General features: G+C 40.8%; 1 protein-coding gene across 19 annotated transcripts in view; it reads right to left on the bottom strand.

The window, feature by feature from the left end:
- GREB1L (GREB1 like retinoic acid receptor coactivator) overlaps positions 1–17,289 on the bottom strand; it is a 139,364-nt gene that overhangs the window by 21,865 nt on the left and 100,210 nt on the right. For all 19 annotated transcript variants that reach the window (XM_080578017.1, XM_080578011.1, XM_080578007.1 and 16 more), the window contains 8 exons: positions 15,155–15,481; positions 14,141–14,269; positions 13,383–13,517; positions 10,569–10,766; positions 8,499–8,679; positions 6,749–6,941; positions 3,210–3,343; positions 1,374–1,713 (listed from right to left, as the gene is read on the bottom strand). In XM_080578017.1, the coding sequence (XP_080434143.1) occupies positions 1,374–1,713; positions 3,210–3,343; positions 6,749–6,941; positions 8,499–8,679; positions 10,569–10,766; positions 13,383–13,517; positions 14,141–14,269; positions 15,155–15,481 (1,637 nt within the window). The remainder of the gene's footprint in view (positions 1–1,373; positions 1,714–3,209; positions 3,344–6,748; positions 6,942–8,498; positions 8,680–10,568; positions 10,767–13,382; positions 13,518–14,140; positions 14,270–15,154; positions 15,482–17,289) is intronic.

Below are 17,289 nucleotides of genomic sequence, written 5' to 3'. Positions count from 1 at the left end.
CAAAAGAAGCGTGGCCAGCAGGTTGAAGGAGGTGATTCTCCCCCTCTGCTCTGCTCTCATGAGACCCCACCTGGAGCACTGCATTCAACTCCGGGGCCCCCAGCATAAGGACATGGACCTGTTGGATTGAGCCCAGAGAAGGGCCACCAGGATGATCAGAGGGCTGGAGCACCTCTCCTGTGAGGACAGGCTGAGGGAGTTGGGGTTGTTCAGCCTAAAGTAGAGAAGGCTCTGGGGAGGCCTTATAACAGCCTTCCAGTACCTAAAGGGGGCCTACAGGGAAGCTGGGGAGGGACTTTCTATCAGTGTAGTAATAGGACAAAGGGCTTAAAATAAAAGAGGGGAGATTTAGATTTGGCATCAGGAGGAAATTCTTCACTGTGAGGGTGGTGAGGCCCTGGCACAGGCTGCCCAGAGAAGCTGTGGATGCCCCATCCCTGGAGGTGCTCAAGGCCAGGCTGGATGGGGCTTTGGGCAGCCTGGTCTGGTGGGAGGTGTCCCTGCCCATGGCAGGGGGTTGGGACTGTGTGGTCTTTAAGTTCCCTTCCAACCCAAGCCATTTTGTGATTCCCTCTCCTGCAGCAGACAGGGTTTGAGAAACAGAAGGGGTGGCTACTTTAAAGGACATTTTACCTGGTTTTGGTTGTAGAGAAGCTCTTTAAGAAAGGTTCACAAAATTCCTTCATTTTGTGTGTGCTTTTAAACACACTGTAACTCACAATGAAACTGAAAATGAATCTCTGTGTGAGATGTAAAGCAGGGATCACGACAGATAACCTGAACTACATTCAGGCTGGTACGAAAGGCAACCAAAGTTTTTTTTAATGTAGCACGGTTAATACAGGAAGTGGATGTGGCTCATTGTACCAGCCTCTTATAAATCCATGCAATTAGCTCGGTGCATATATGCTGTGCAGAAAAGGCTTTCAACACGCAGCGGTTTGAGAAAATAAGTCTACAACAAACAGAGTATTTTACCAGTTGCCAGAAGAGCAGAAGATGGTAAGACAGAGCAGACAGTTAGATACACTAGAGAGATAAACTGATGGAAATAATTAGTTTGTCTAGGGAGATCCGAGCTCTGCTTTCAGAGGTTCAAAGAGGAATCTGACTCATGCTGTTATTCAATTTTAACAAGCAAGATAACATCCGGTGTTTGACTTCAGGGACCAGAAACAATTCAATTTTTTTCTGAGTTCCTAAATCATTAATGCTCATCAGAAGTACCGTATACTTCCTTGGAAAAGATAAAGATCATGGACTCTTTTCCTATAAAATAATTAAGTTTAAAACATGTGGGAACACACACGAAATACGTACAGCAGTGAGATGACTACAACGATCGTACAAAGAAATACGTAGTTTCTGCTAACCTTCAACCGTGTCACAAAGTGTTTCGCAACTGTAAGCTCTGAAGCAGGATTCCCAAGGAGGATCTCAAAGCGGTACTGCAGACCTAGCTTGTCTCTTACTTCTTGTAACCTCTCCTTGGCCAGCATGGCCAGCTGCACAGACGGCACCCTAATGACGAGCATGTGGCCGCAGCCGTTCTTATCCTTTCCGGGAGAAGTGATAAGGTCATCCATTATGCTGAGCGTTTCAGGCGTGCTGTGATCTCTCAGCGAGGCCATGGTCGTGAGAGCCATCAGAGCCTGGGAGTACTGCTGGATGAGAAGGTAGCAGCGAATCACCATGCTGTGCAGCCGGGGATACCTTTCGGGAGACAACAGTTCTGCGTTAGCGCGTGCAAAATCACAGTAGTGTCTGAAAATTAGCCAAAAAACAGGGCTGTGCAGTAAAGAAGTACCCATTTTTTCCTGTAGTGGTTGAAGAATGAAGCCTTTAATTTTCACAGACCAAAATTTTGCTCAAAACCCAACTGTGTTTTAATTAAACATTCTCCAAATGTGGAAAATTAAGCACAAAGTCCTGCTCTCAAGTAAAAGGAATAATAAACTTCTGTTATCCTTATTTGGGACAAAATTTCAACTAAAGATCTTTAACTTAATGGAGATATGGATCATCTCAGATCTGCTTCAGTCCAAGAGCAGGGGCTAATACATTTTGCTGTCCAGAAGTTTTCTTTTTCTATGAACTCAGAGGACCATCACTGCTTCAAGTGGTTTCTGGAAGAAGTACTTCATGATTTCCCATTTCCCACTCTCTTCCCCAGAAAGTTAGACTTATCAATAGGGATTGCTGGCTCTGAGACAAAACTTTCTAGTCTGATCCTAACCTCAATATTAGGGCAATATTTGCATATGTACTAAACCTCCTTCATCCCTTTCCCAATCCGCATCTTAAGAACAGAAAGAGAGCAATAGAGGCCACTGTCTCTTCCATTGGACTTGCTCAGAAAGACTACAAGAAACTTAAAGAACTGACCTATTGAAATTAATTGACCTTACTAATATTTATCACATTTATTAATTACGTATTTGTAGATAATATGGATTTATTTAATGATTCGTGTTGATAATTTGATCTTGCATTTTACTTAGCAAATACAGATACATTTTCAATTATGCTGACCTACATAAAATAGCAAAAAACAGTACAGAAGACAGAACAATCCTGTTCTGTTAAATATGGCAACATGAGAACTATAGCCTGAGCAGTTATAACGGATCCATCCTGCTGGTATGCAGAACAGATTAACTCCACGTTGCTGGAAACCATGTCATTGCTTGTGTTTCTATAATGTGAGTGTTTAATTCTATCCTGGAGATGTGCTATGAAATGAGCTTGTTCAGGCAGCTACAGGGTACTTACAAGCCACTTTCAGCCTCTCAGCTGTACGAACCAAAAGCACAGCCAGCTAATGAAAGAATAAAATTGAAGTTTTTGAAATGACATCACTCTCCTGGGCCACCACTGACAAATTTGCTGGCAGTCTCAGCAGAGAGACACCAGAAGCAGTGAGGTATTTAATTTCTGGTACCTTCTTAGCTTAGTAAGGACTGAGCCAAAAGGCAGGAGCAGCACAGACGAGCTTGGACTTCCACTGCTTGGGCCTAATCTTTCCATAAGTAAATGAAGTACATCCCCTGCTTCTTCAACAGTACAAAATTTGTTACAAAATAAAAATTGCACATACTTTACAGTTCCCGAGATCAACATCAAATGTCATCGTGTCTTCATCTGCCTGAGACAGGGCTCATAAATATATCTGTACCCTTAAGATCCCAATTAAGCAGAATCCTATTTACCTTTCTAAAAGCGTGTTGACCATTTTTTCAAAGGTTTCATCACATCTCAGAAGTGGACTTGTGACTCCCCATTGGAGGGATTTGCTGTATTCATTCAAGCCGAAGTACAGCTTGTCTTCACTGGCGGTGTCATCCTGTTCCATACAGAGTGAGCAAAAACATAAGAAAAGCTGGAAACAATTTTAATTTCTTTTGTCATTTAAAAGATAAGTGAAAAGTATTTTCCAAACCAAAGTACCCTTTCTTTCATTTCTTCTCCCTCGATGTTATTTGTTTGTTTCAAAGAATATAATAAAATTTAAATTATCACAACTTACTATTTGTCTACATTTAGGAAAAGACAGGTGTAGGTCCTTTCAAATTTTTCAGTGTATCTTCTACCTTTGATTGCAGGGGTTTTTCAGAATCCTGATAATTCTTTTCTGACTCCCTATCTCTGGCTATATGTTTACTGACAACTGTTACCTCATTTCTATTTAAAGTAGAACCTGAAAACAGAAGCATTATTCATTTCCAAAATTCTTCTTGATCGTCAGATTCTACACATCTCTAATGACAAACAGAAATTGATCATTTCTTTGCAGGAACGTAAATCTACTGACAGCAATCAGGAAGGCAGAGTATTTACTGCCTGAAATTTCATGAGGTGCCTGCTGGAAGCACAGCATGGTCTCCAGTGCATTTACACCACCAGTGATCACTAGGAATGTAATTAATCACATACAATCTCCTGTTTTCTGTGAGTTATCTGTTTAATCAGAAGACTGAAGTTGTTTATTTTTTACTTTTGGGAAAAAAAAATTGTCTAGACCATTTTACAGAACATCACCACAATGGCTTACATTAACAATCAACCAAAAAGCAAACTTTGAGTATTCACAGTATCACAGATTTCTAGGTTGGAAGAGACCTCAAGATCATCGAGTCCAACCTCCGACCTAACACTAAGTACTCCACTAAACCATATCGCTAAGCTCTACATCTAAACGTCTTTTAAAGACCTCCAGGGATGGTGACTCCACCACCTCCCTGGGCAGCCCGTTCCAATGCTTAATAACCCTTTCGGTAAAGAAGTACTTCCTAACATCCAACCTAAAACTCCCCTGTCGCAACTTTCGCCCATTCCCCCTCGTCCTGTCACCAGGCACGTAGGAGAACAGACCAACCCCCACCTCTCTACAGCCTCCTTTAAGGCAACTGTAGAGAGCGATAAGGTCGCCCCTGAGCCTCCTCTTCTCCAGGCTGAACAAGCCCAGCTCCCTCAGCCGCTCCTCTTAAGACTTGTTCTCCAGACCCCTCACCAGCTTGGTCGCCCTTCTCTGGACTCGCTCGAGCACGTCCATGTCCTTTCTGTAGCGAGGGGCCCAAAACTGAACACAGTACTCGAGGTGCGGCCTCACCAGAGCCGAGTACAGGGGCACAATCACTTCCCTAGACCTGCTGGCCACACTGCTTCTTATGCAGGCCAGGATGCTGTTGGCCTTCTTGGCCACCTGGGCACACTGCTGGCTCATATTCAGCCGACTATCAACCAATACTCCCAGGTCCTTCTCAGCCAGGCAGCTTTCCAACCACTCATCTCCCAGCCTGTAGCTCTGCTTGGGGTTGTTGCGCCCCAGGTGCAGGACCCGGCACTTGGCCTTGTTGAACTTCATACAGTTGACCTCAGCCCATCGCTCCAGCCTATCCAGATCCTCCTGCAGAGCCTTCCTGCCCTTGAGCAGATCGACACACGCACTTAGCTTGGTGTCATCTGCAAACTTACTGAGGGTGCACTCGATCCCCTCATCCAGATCATCGATAAAGATATTAAAGTGGACCGGCCCCAGTACCGAGCCCTGGGGGACACCACTAGTGACCGGCCTCCAACCAGATTTGACTCCATTCACCACAACTCTCTGGGCCCGGCTGTCCAGCCAGTTTCTAACCCAGCGAAGCGTACGCCAGTCCAAGCCCCGAGCAGCCAGTTTCTTGAGGAGAATGTTGTGGGGAACTGTGTCAAAAGCCTTACTGAGGTCAAGGTAAACCACATCCACAGCCTTTCCCTCATCCACCAAGCGCGTCACTTGGTCATAGAAGGAGATCAGGTTCGTCAAGCAGGACCTGCCTTTCATAAACCCATGCTGACTGGGCCTGATCGCCTGCTTGCCCTGCAAGTGCCGCGTGATGACCCTCAAGATAATCTGCTCCATGAGCTTTCCTGGCACTGAGGTCAAACTGACAGGCCTATAGTTCCCCGGGTCTGCCCTGCGGCCCTTCTTATAGATGGGCGTCACATTTGCTAGCCGCCAGTCAACTGGGACCTCCCCCGATAGCCAGGACTGCCGATAAATGATGGAAAGCGGCTCGGCCAGCTCCTCCGCCAGTTCTTTCAGTACCCTCGGGTGCATCCCATCTGGCCCCATCGACTTGCGCACATCCAAGCTCCGTAGCAGGTCGCCAACCATTTCCTCATGGATAGCGAAGGCCACATCCTGCTCCCCATCCCCTTCCACCAGCTCAAGGCACTGGGTATCCAGAGAACAACCGGTATTGCCGCTAAAGACTGAGGCAAAGGCAGCATTAAGCACCTCAGCCTTTTCCTCATCCTTAGTAACTAGGTTTCCCCTCGCATCCAGTAAAGGATGGAGATTCTCCTTAGTCCTCCGTTTCGCGTTGATATATTTGTAAAAGGATTTTTTGTTGTCTTTAACGGCAGTAGCCAGGTTGAGCTCCAGATGAGCTTTGGCCTTTCTAATTTTCTCCATTCACTCTAACTCTCTAATTCTCTCTAATTCTCTAATTCTCTAATTTTCTTCATTCACTCCTTCGTTTCTACTATTCTGTTTGACTGTTAGCATACTGGGAGTTTATGGAAATAACTTTTTATTTTAACTTTAACTTTTTCCAGCTAGTATTTTAATATACTTTACAGAAACCAATGGTCCACTCAACACATTAAAGTCAATCTTGATATAATTTATTTTTTTTTCAAACAAAGAAGAGGAAAAAAGGGTATTTTTTTAGAAAGGATAGCCAAAACATCCTCAGAATCAGCTGGCTGAAATGGTCAGTAAAGCTAATGGTACTGAATGTCAAAGTGACTTTTCTCACCTCATCTGCACAGTGATGGCACTTACTACACTGTAACTCGTTAACCTAGTGCACCGTTTTTTTAATAACATTTCAAAAGTTGTGAATAGACTTGACAGGCTGTATGATATACCACTTACAATCAAAAGTTAGACTGCTTGAAAATGCAAAGCCAGCTCCAGAGATTTCCAGCATGTCTACATAGCTTTGTCTGACTAGAGCATAAAAAGTCATTACTCATCTTATGTGACTGGATAGAGGAAAACATGAAATTTCTGGGCCTACATGTCAACGCTACCTCTACTGTCATCATCCCAGGATTGTGTAGCTAGAGCCTGAGTAAACAAACTCCAGCAGAGAAAGAACTCCCTTCTAACACTTCATTTTAATGTATATATCTGCTAGATTCTGTTAGGTGAAGAGTCAACATTAAGATTCACAATTAAAATTATAAATTAAACACTTACCACAGTATCAAATTGTATCCAATGTACCTCATTGCTAGAGCTGATCCTGGACTGCTGCGTTTGCAAGGCGTAAGGAAAAGAGCTGACCTGAAGAACAAGGAGGTTGAATGCTTCAAGGACCTCCCTGCAATTAATAACTCTATCAGCCAGACCATGACTAGGCTCACCATGTGACAGGGAACTTGAAATGGCACTGCAGAAATAAGAATGCAAAGAATTGCCTTACTGACATCCTGAGATTCAATGGGTTACTCTCTTCCTCCAGAAAAATCTCCAAATGACCATGGCACTGAGAATCACAGCCCAAAAAACTCTTTGAAAGGGTGAAAGATGTCAAAACCATTTGAGTGTTCTCTGTCGGTAGAGTCAGGCAACAGGGGAAAAAAACTAAATAAAGGACCAAAATCTGCTGAAAGTAAGAAGTTGAATTAGTGTGCCAATTTAAAAGACCATCAGACAGAGGAAACCAAAAATAAGCCAAAGCTGATGTCCGTCTTACTGAGGAACGCTGTTGCATGAGTTGTGGGGTTAGGATAGAGTAACAAGTTTATAAAATCCACTGGATTCTTCAGGCAGATACATTTTTCTAAGAGACCAGGGAACCTGCTGTCATGATTTCCAGCTCCTGGAATCACCTTGGCCTCCAGGATAGTTTAGTATAGCGATAGGACAAGGGATAATGGTTTTAAACTAAAAAAGGGTAGCGTTAGATCAAACATTAGGAAGAAATTCATTACTATGAGCGTGGTGAGGCACTGGCACAGGCTGCCCAGAGAAGCTGTGGATGCCCCATCCCTGGAGGTGCTCAAGGCCAGGCTGGATGGGGCTTTGGGCAGCCTGGTCTGGTGGGAGGTGTCCCTGCCCATGGCAGGGGGGTTGGAACTGGGTGAGCTTTAAGGTCCCTTCCAACCCAAACCATGTTATGATTCTATGATAAACAGGAATTCCAAATTCAGTATAACAAAAATTCAATGGGGAGGATAAAATAGGAAGAATGTTGCTTTTAGCTATTTTCAGCTGTCCTTCAAGGAAAGTATTTTATTATCTCTGCTATCCAAATGAGTCCCACAACCTAATGCACCATGTCTAAACCACATTAAAATTTTTCTCCTCAGTTTAGTCACAGATCAAGACCAGAACTATTTATTTATTTACTTCTTTCTTTTTGTCAATAGTAAAGTTGTGATTCAGTGCGAAGAAATGTTTCTGCACATGTGTATATGTTCTGTGCAGATCTGACACTGACCAACTTCAACAGTTTTTAAAATCCTTTTCTTACAGGAGCTAGTGCCTTTTTCAGAAGCTGAAAAGTATTAAATGTATGTAAGCCTTCTCATAATAAAAGCAACACTGTCATCAAGGATAAAAGCATGAATTAAAACATGGCTAGTTTGAGAACGTGAGACAGCTTCAGGTGTGCATACAGAAAAAAACAGGGAAATAGGAAAAAGACAAAGTTGCAAATTTCAGCCCTTCTTCCTGTACTTCAGTACCATAGCTCTTACCCCTGTGAACAGTTTTATTAGGGACACAAAAATCTGAAGCTAGTCTCATCCAATTTCAGCTGAATCAGAATTAGCTAACTGATTAGTTAATTATTTATCAGGCTCAAGTAAAGAAGACAATTTCTGATTTTGAGGAACAAGATGCCTTAGGCTTAGAGGAACCTCTAAGTGACAAGTCTTTTGAAATACCTAATAGAAAGATACGGGAAGAGGATTGTTTTCCTTCAGTATATCGAAGCACCTACCTTGTTAAATCTACATGGGCATTGTCATGAACCAGCACAAACAGCGTATATGGATTCTGCTTCACTCGTTTCATGAAAACTTCAAATTTTGTTTGAATCTCATTGTCTAGCCGAACCACGTATTTCTCAGCTCTCTGATACGCTGTTCCATTGTCTTCTAGGCCCAAGTCCACAAGGACACCTACCAAAAAGGAGAATGCAAAAAAATCTTTTCCTCTGAGTACATCCAATAATTAATCGTCATCTGTAGGTATTGTCTGCCAATATCGCAACTTAGCCAAATCACTGATACGCCTCAGGAAGAAGATTATCAGAATGCATTTTCTCTCACATTGGAGACTGACATCTGCTTCTTCGCTTCTGGATTTCCTACAAAAAGTGTCTGAAGACCTTCCAAAGACTTCTCACATTACCAAAAAGGAAAAAAATATCCACAAAAACTTCCAGAGCAGCACTCAGTCGGCTGTGCTCCACGATACCAGGCCAAACTTCCCCTTATTAGGTAATATATCAACCTTGCCACAGTCAGAAGTAGTTACTCTAACCTTTCCTTCGCAAAAATCTTAAATTTATGTAAAGCTAACTCTAATATCATTTTTTCATGCCTTGCCTCTGCCTCAATGTTAGTCTGCAAATGTCAGTAAAACACAACTACTCTCTAGCAGTCTTTGTAATGACAAACTGCCATTATATTCAAAAAAATAGGCAAGATGTATATAGCTTTGAACATCTTCTGAATTAAAGAAGTAGCAATTAACCACACTGGCATGTGGGTCAACTATCTATTTGGCAGGCTCTTAATCATTTTTAAAATTATGTTAAATGTAAAGTAGAAACCACTCATTTAATATAATAAAATAAATGTGAAACACTAATATCAGACAACCTCTGGTTTAATGTGCAGCATTATTAAGACACACACATGGTAAAGTAAATAAAATGGGTGAAGAAGCAAGGAATGGAACAAAAAAAACCACAGCAAACAAGGTTACATTAGGAAGGAAAAGAAAACCCTATTCCAAGCAACCTAATTCATTCCTTTCCTTTTACTAGTAAAACAGAACCAAGCTGAGAAAAAATACCTGCAGAGACGGACCATAAAATTGAGCTACATCAAGATACCGGCACAATCAGAAACCATGGGACATTTTAGTTCAGAGTTGAAAACAAGAGGAAAAAAAGCCAACAGCTACCTAAAGCCACTCATAGAAACATTACACTGGATGCTCATATCCATGACTTTCAAATGCAAAAACAAGGGATTATTAGATACGGCTGAAGGTAGAAAAGAAGTCCTGCCAATGAAACAAACAAAAAAAATATCCTAAATATATAGCTATCACAAGGACTTATTTACTCCACAGTATCAGAGATCAAGAGCCAAAAATGACCAAACATCTACACAGACAGTCCACGGTTCCATTAGACAGGATTTTTTTTATTTTTCTGAAGAGAAACTCTTATGCTTTCCTGGACATATCAATCACTAACAGGGTGGATAAAAAGGGCTGTTCTCAAAGGGGACGTATTCCATCACCTGGACAGTAAAGCTTTCTTGTTCTTCTTGATGTATTTGGTACCAGCTGTGGTCAGATGCAGAACCCAACAAAAGAACTCACTATCTGAAACAGCATGGCAATTATTGTCTGCTAATGCGAGTGTATTACTCATTTACCTATGTAAATTTACCTGCACTTATGCTTGTGCTAATACATGAGGGCATATGCACAAAGTGTACCTAGAACAAATGGCACTAGCGTTCATAGGGAATAAAAGATCTGAACAACTGCACTCGCTCATCCCCCCTCTTCCTTGACAGCTGGGTACTTCTTCAGGTCACACATTCCTCAGATCTGTATGAATATGGCAATTTCCTTTGCCACTTCTGCTGTACAGCTTGGGCCTAGTTTACGAAAGGAAGATGTTCTGAATTCATCAATGATACCAACTAATGGAGCCAATACAGGACATGCAAAATACATATAGGAGCACTTGTATCAGAGACGACTTAATAGCAAGCACATACTTGGGTCTGATTTAACGGTCTCTTTTTCCCCCCCTTCCTCTTACCTGATTGTCGAATCCGTTGCAGGGTCTGCTGCACCAGGACTTCTGAACGGGGAACTATAACGATGAAGTCTACTTTGCTGAAGTGGCCCAGGTCCAGGCTCTGATTGCCACTGTCTGCTATAGCACAAACCTGGGACAAGAGCTTTCTGGCAACTGTAAGCTGTGGCTGGTAAATTTGGAAGGTATCAACATCCAAATCTAGAGTGTGTGTGTTTGAAAAAGAAAACAAAACACAACAAGAAACATGTTTACTTTCCCACCCCCCAACACACAGGACCCTCCAAATAGCCTACCCTCTATTATGAGAAAAAAAAAACAAAAAATCACTCACCAGAATAAATCCTAACACTCTGGAAAGCTGGGTACAAATCACAAATGTCAACTTCCTCTTTTTGATCAAAATGTGATTATCTGTCAGATGACCTCAGGTACAGTACTGCCCATTTTTAAGTGCTTTAAGTGTTTCTGAGTATTTTTAAGGGTGCGGCCCAAGGAAACGTCAATGCTAACACAGCGAAATGCAATCCGTTAAACAAACCGACACATACATAACGTGCATATATTAGAGATATCTACATATCCCTGATCTTCTCCTGAAGCTTGCTGTTCTCCTTCAGGAGCTTCCCTCTCCCACTCCTGTCAGGAGAACCAGCTGAGGTTACAGTGCTCAGGGCACCGCGGGAGGAGAGCCACCACACCTATTAACCTGAGGAAACCGAGCCTGCCTTGATAATCCTGCCAAGAAGATTCTAGCAGTGCAGCAGGGAAGCTGGGAGTTCATTTGTACACGAGACCTACTCTGATTTCTTGAGCCCCACTCTAAGTACGCATTGAGATAGCCATGTGTCTATCTGTCTTATCCTTACATATACTGCAAAGGGAAGATGAGCAATACACTTATGAAATAAATCTCAATTATTTTTTGGGGGGGAGAACATTTATTTGTTTGGAGGTTTCTTGATTTTTAACAAAATTTTAGTCTCAGATTTAACTGAGCTTAATAAGTGTCAATATACTAGTTGCAGAGAACTGGGGGACTGGACTTTTTATAGGCATGTAGCAGAACACTCCTGTTTCCTGCAAGAAAAAGCATGTTCCTATTTTCAGTATTTCCAGTAGGCAATTTCTATGCCTGACAATCCATGCTTAACTAGCCCCTGAACGTTTTCAGCTTGCAGGTTACCAACAGTAAAATAGGATTTAGGATAATCCCATTACAGTTTTTCTTTCTATCAGTTTTTCTACTGGGTTAAATCCTGATGAACAGTGTTTATCATTAAAAAATAAAATAAAATAAAATAAAATAAAATAAAATAAAATAAAATAAAATAAAATAAAATAAAATAAAATAAAATAAAATAAAATAAAATAAAAATCCAGATCTAATACAAATTTAATACAGAAGAACTAGAGTTGTTTTTTCAAGTAATGAACCACTTTAAAAAATGTTATAATTTACATGAAAATCTGAGATTATTTGGGGATGGTTGGACCAGACGATCCTGGAGGTCTTTTCCAACCTTAATGATTCTACGTTAGTTTTACACAGACATACATGTGTTCATGTGTGCACTTATCTCCTGTTCAGACCTGCTTCATTGTTCACTCCTGTGGATCTACTTTTGGAGAAAGGTCCCACTCACTGCCCAGGAGACTTACCTCCCCTTTTTTTTATTCAGGCAGATTCCCTGTAGCTTAAGTCATTGTATAGCCATATTATAAAGACAAAACTAGCTCAAAATAATTGTTTTGAAAAAAACATGAAGGATTAAAAAAGCACCACTGCACATCATTACATGGTAAGAACAAAAATAAAATAATAATAATAATAAAAAAAATATCAAAAGATGGTTATAATTTCAAATTAATCCTGTGTGGAAGCTCAAGGCTTGTCCTTCTGGCAACCACCCTAATTGGATCTTCTGATCTATTTGGAGACTATAAACCATCTTGTTTTCATTCAGATTTAACCCTGAGATGATTAATTTGAACTAACTAATGTGAGTCAAAAGCATACCTTTCTTTCACAGGGAAAACAAAGCTTTATTGGAGGTTGAATTTGCTTTAATACTAGACCTAAAAGAATCTCAGTGTTCACAGCAGCTCAATGTATCTTCTTTTACCATTACTGTCACATGAAAAGGAAAGCGTGGTTAAAACTCTGAATAATGAAACAATTCCAAAAAGGGAAAAATGATAATTAGCATTTTCAGGTAGACACTCCTAGCTCATCCATTGCACCTAAGTATCTCATCACATTATGCTGAATAATACATATATCAAGTAAGAAAATTATAGATTATGCTCGCCTAGCACACTCACTCCAAGATCTTAAAAACACTCTCCTCAAAAACTGGGAAAAAGTAAGCCCCAGGGCACAACTGCATAGTATATATTATTACCACTCTACGTGTGGAAAGTGAGGAATATCAAAAGTTAAGACACAGGAGGACACCTGGGGAGACCAGGAGGAGAACACAGTTCTCCTCTGCCGTGAATGTAAGGTTACATACCTTTTCTAATCGTACAAGGGTGAGATGAGCCCACACTGACATCTCTACTCTGCTTAGAGCAGAACAGATGATCACGTATTTTAACTTTGGAATTATAAAAGTTAGGGGGAATAAACGTTGCTGAAGTTGCTACTGAGGTTTTCTGTCCAGGAGACTGATGTATTTCTACATCCAGATGGCAATATTAATATTTGAAGGTTGGCACACTGACTACAGCCTTCAGACTCTTCTGAGGCACATGTATTTTGACATCTAACAAACTACTCACTTATTTCACATCTTGCATGTTAAAAAACATTACCTGGTTCTTGTGTAGAAACCATGGCAATTGCCTCCTGTGATGATACACACTCACTAACATCTCCATTAAAAGGAATAATGACGCTTTCCCCTCGCTGCTGTAGCATTTTCTCTAACAGCTTGTCCAAATCATCACCTAGTTAAGAATTAACAACACCAAATTATCTGGAAGCACTTTAAGATAAATGATGTATAACATGACATACAGATGTTCTCACATGGCTGATGGCAAACCTGTGAAGGGGCAGCAGACTGGAAATAAAGGGAAGAGAGGGCCGGGAAATTTGTCAGTTGAATAAACTCAAAAAAAAAAAAAAAAAAAGAAAGGAAAAGAAAAGAAAGAAAGAAAGGAAGATAGAAAGAAAGAAGGGAAAAAACCACAGATGAATAATTTCAGCTCTGTGCCTTTACAGCTAATGGTGACCTCTGATGATGTCAGATGTTACAAAGAAACACACTACAAAACAGCTTCTAACACCTGTGCTAAAAGTGCAAACAATCATGCCCTCCTGTCAAATTCAGCAGTCCATACAGTGCTAAAAATGTTTTGTCACAAGAGGAATAATTCCCACTGCAGAGGTGAAGGATGAGTACTCCTTTACACTCACTTCAGGAAGGGAAAGAAAAGATGCCTCACAGTGCGAAAGGGAAAACTGTCTTCATGTGTGCTTTAACTGCTGAACAGAAGAAACACCGACCCTAAAAAAAAAAGACACAATCGCTTTCTTTGCTGAACTTCTGTTTCTTAGGTTTACTTACCTAAAGATGTGTTTTTGAAATGTGATGCCAGGAAACTAACTTTCCCTGTGATGAGCTCGTAACTGATCTCTTTCAAAAATTCACTGGTGGTAAGCATGCTTTCTGCAAGTGCTCTAGATTGATATTGACCTGGAGAAGAGGGGGAAAAAGCAAGATCAATCTTTAACACAGTGCATTGTGAACACAATGTTTTCATCCTAGAGGTAAAGGGTACGCTGATGTTCAGTTATGGATCTCCACTGCCTTTACCCAACACACTGGGAGAGAATCTCAAACCTATTTTGCTAGAGACAGGAGAAATAGTTTTATCTGTGTAGCACATCGTTTGCCAGCCACTGTCCATAGGTTTGCACACTTGAGTGACAAATGATATGCAAAATGCATGTTTTTACCTTAGATGGAGTGGAGGATTTTGGTTAAATATGGAAAAGTAATTATCCCAAGTATGGAAAAAAGAAAGAATATTACTAATTTATCTGACTACTAATATTACTAATTTATCTGACTACTACACGATTAGTTAAAATTCACTTCCAGCCAGAAACACTTATGCACACATGAAATCATAGCCAATCGCCAATGAGGAATCTGAAAATCAACATGGTAAAAAGGATAAAAAGCATATTCTGTTTTACAGTGATCTGCAGAAGACTGTGGTCGATCCAATACAGCCATGTAAGATGGCACAGCTGTTACATGAAACAGAGGACAGACAGACTCATTTGCCACTGGGTCACTCCAAGATATTTTCTAAGATTGCCACTGAAGTTTCAGACCTCTCACGAAGCCATAATGACTATCACACAGTTGGTTTTTTAGGTCCTCATGGACATCAGTACTCCAAGTCGTAACGGAGGAATAGTGAACTATGACATTGCAGAGCAAAAATATGAAGGAGAAAAAAAATTAAAAAAGGATGTAAAAGCTGGAAATTTAAAAGCTGGAGCAACGTCTTGAGAAAATGCATTCAGCAGATTTCCATTAATACTCACAGTGTAGTGCAAATGTACTTACCTAGGACTACTACGCAGAATTCATTTCCTCTTATCTTGGATGCGCAAATTGCAACTACATAATCTGGGAGCTTTTGCTGATGTTTCATTTCATTGAGAGACCTCAAGGTCTCCGAGATGCCCTCTGCCAGCGAGTTCTGGGTAACAACCACGTGCACGAGGTCCCGGGACACACTAGCAATTAACCTAGCAAGCCAAGGGAGTTGACCTGGCGACACAGAGATGCACTGTGCACTCATCTGCAAGGATCGCTCTCTCAGAGTGAACTCCTGCATAGCTTTCAACATGATCTGCTCAAATTCTTCCCTCAGGGGTATCTGGTCAGGACCTACGTTAAAAACAAACAAATAGGAGAACAGTATCTCATATCAAAATGTTATTGAACCAGGATTAATCTTGTCTGTCTTGATGTGACAAGCTCCTTCGCTGTATTTTTTACGTTTAAAAACCCACTGCCTACTCCGTGGATATCTACCCACACAGCATATTCTTCCTTTTTCATATTAGAAGCTCCCCTCTCTCTCTGTACCGTACTTTCTCTCTCACCATCCTCCTATTTTCTTTCTGACAATAAGGTATTCCATTTTATTCCTGGCTTTTCAACCCTCGGAAACTGGTGGGACAAACAAGAAGGTGAGGAAATACGTGCCTTTTGCCTGGAATAGAAGGATTAATCACATAGCCTCCATTTGTCTTTACATCAGAAAACACAAATGCTCACCCTTGCAGTCTAATCACAGCCAAACAAAGCCTGTCAACTGGTCTTCATTTTGCTTTTTCTCATCATGCATACACGTAAACTAAGCACATACACGAGCAAACAGGTTTAACCTCTTCTCTTACGGTTTAATTTAGCAAATTTTCAAACTTCTAATTTTAAGAAGCATACGTACATACAACTTTAAACCTACATATCTCAGAGTTTGTAAACTGTGTTGTGAACCGCAACTGGTAAATTGAAATAGAAGCTATCCTGTCTTAGTATCAGTCCCCCAGCTCAGCTTTAGATAAGATTTTGCTCGGTAAGATTTATCTCATGGTCAAAGATACTCAGGAACGTATGAAGAATATTCATGAATGGAGAGCAAAAAGTATCCATAGTTTCAACTGCCAAGATCCCATGTCAGTGCCAAAGCAGAGAGCTTCACACTTCAGCAGTTTGCTTGTCTATGACAAAAAGGGGGAGTTAAATACCAGTGATATGTGAAATGCTGTTTTTTGTTTGTTTGTTTGTTTGCATGTTTTCTTTCAGGACCAAAGAAAAGAAATGAAGTGAACAGTGAAAAAAGGAAGCAGAAAAATTGTGTGAGAAGCAGGGAAGGGAGTGGGTAAATAAACCAAGTATGTCATACACAAAATTGCTGCCTGTTGTCATTTTGCCATTTTGAGAAGTAAATATGGAGAGCATCATCACCCAATTACCATAGGATGGCAGGACAGCTATAGATTTCTAAATGCAAGGCTGTTTACATTTTTGCTGCGAAGTTCTGATTAACCTCATTTAATGTATGGACATCATGGCCTATAAAGCATTGGTGAGAGTTATGGGTATAGCTCTGTATTTCTAATTATCTTTTTTGGAAATATATTTTCTCTTCCTTTCTAAGGTGATGATTTGTAAGAGAAAAACTTCTCAAAATAAAGTTAGTTATCAGAAAGGCACCGATAAGTAAATATTCTGAAATTAGCACCGTGTTTAACACCACAGTTGACTCGTGGCAATCTTTCCCCACAACAATTATCCAGAAAAAACAAAGGAAGTGAAATCATTTGAGATGAAACACAAAATGTTAGATATTTGATTATAAATAGTCTCATAAATACATAACAGGTATCTGTCGAAGTTAAAAGAGAGGATTTGATAGCCTCCCTACAGAAATGAGTACACAAAGGGATCGTCTTCACTTCAGAAAATGAACTGGAATAATACCATATAAAATCACGTCTGAGGAAGACCTTATTAACATAGTTATGCTTCCAAAAGCACCTACAGTTTAAGACATGTTCAAATGCCTTCCCTTTCCGGGCGGACACACTCCCCTGTGTGCCCAACCATCTAAGACTGGGGGCATTGCTAGAACAACCTCCTGAGGTATGGGTGTCTGCATATCCCTTCCACAGAAGACAGAGACTGAG

The sequence above is a fragment of the Anser brachyrhynchus genome, assembly GCF_964034855.1.
Source record: "Anser brachyrhynchus genome assembly, chromosome: 2".
In the NCBI taxonomy this organism is placed as follows: Eukaryota; Metazoa; Chordata; class Aves; order Anseriformes; family Anatidae; genus Anser; species Anser brachyrhynchus.
The sequence above is the reverse complement of the archived record's forward strand: the minus strand, read 5'-3'. Positions and strand labels throughout refer to the sequence as shown.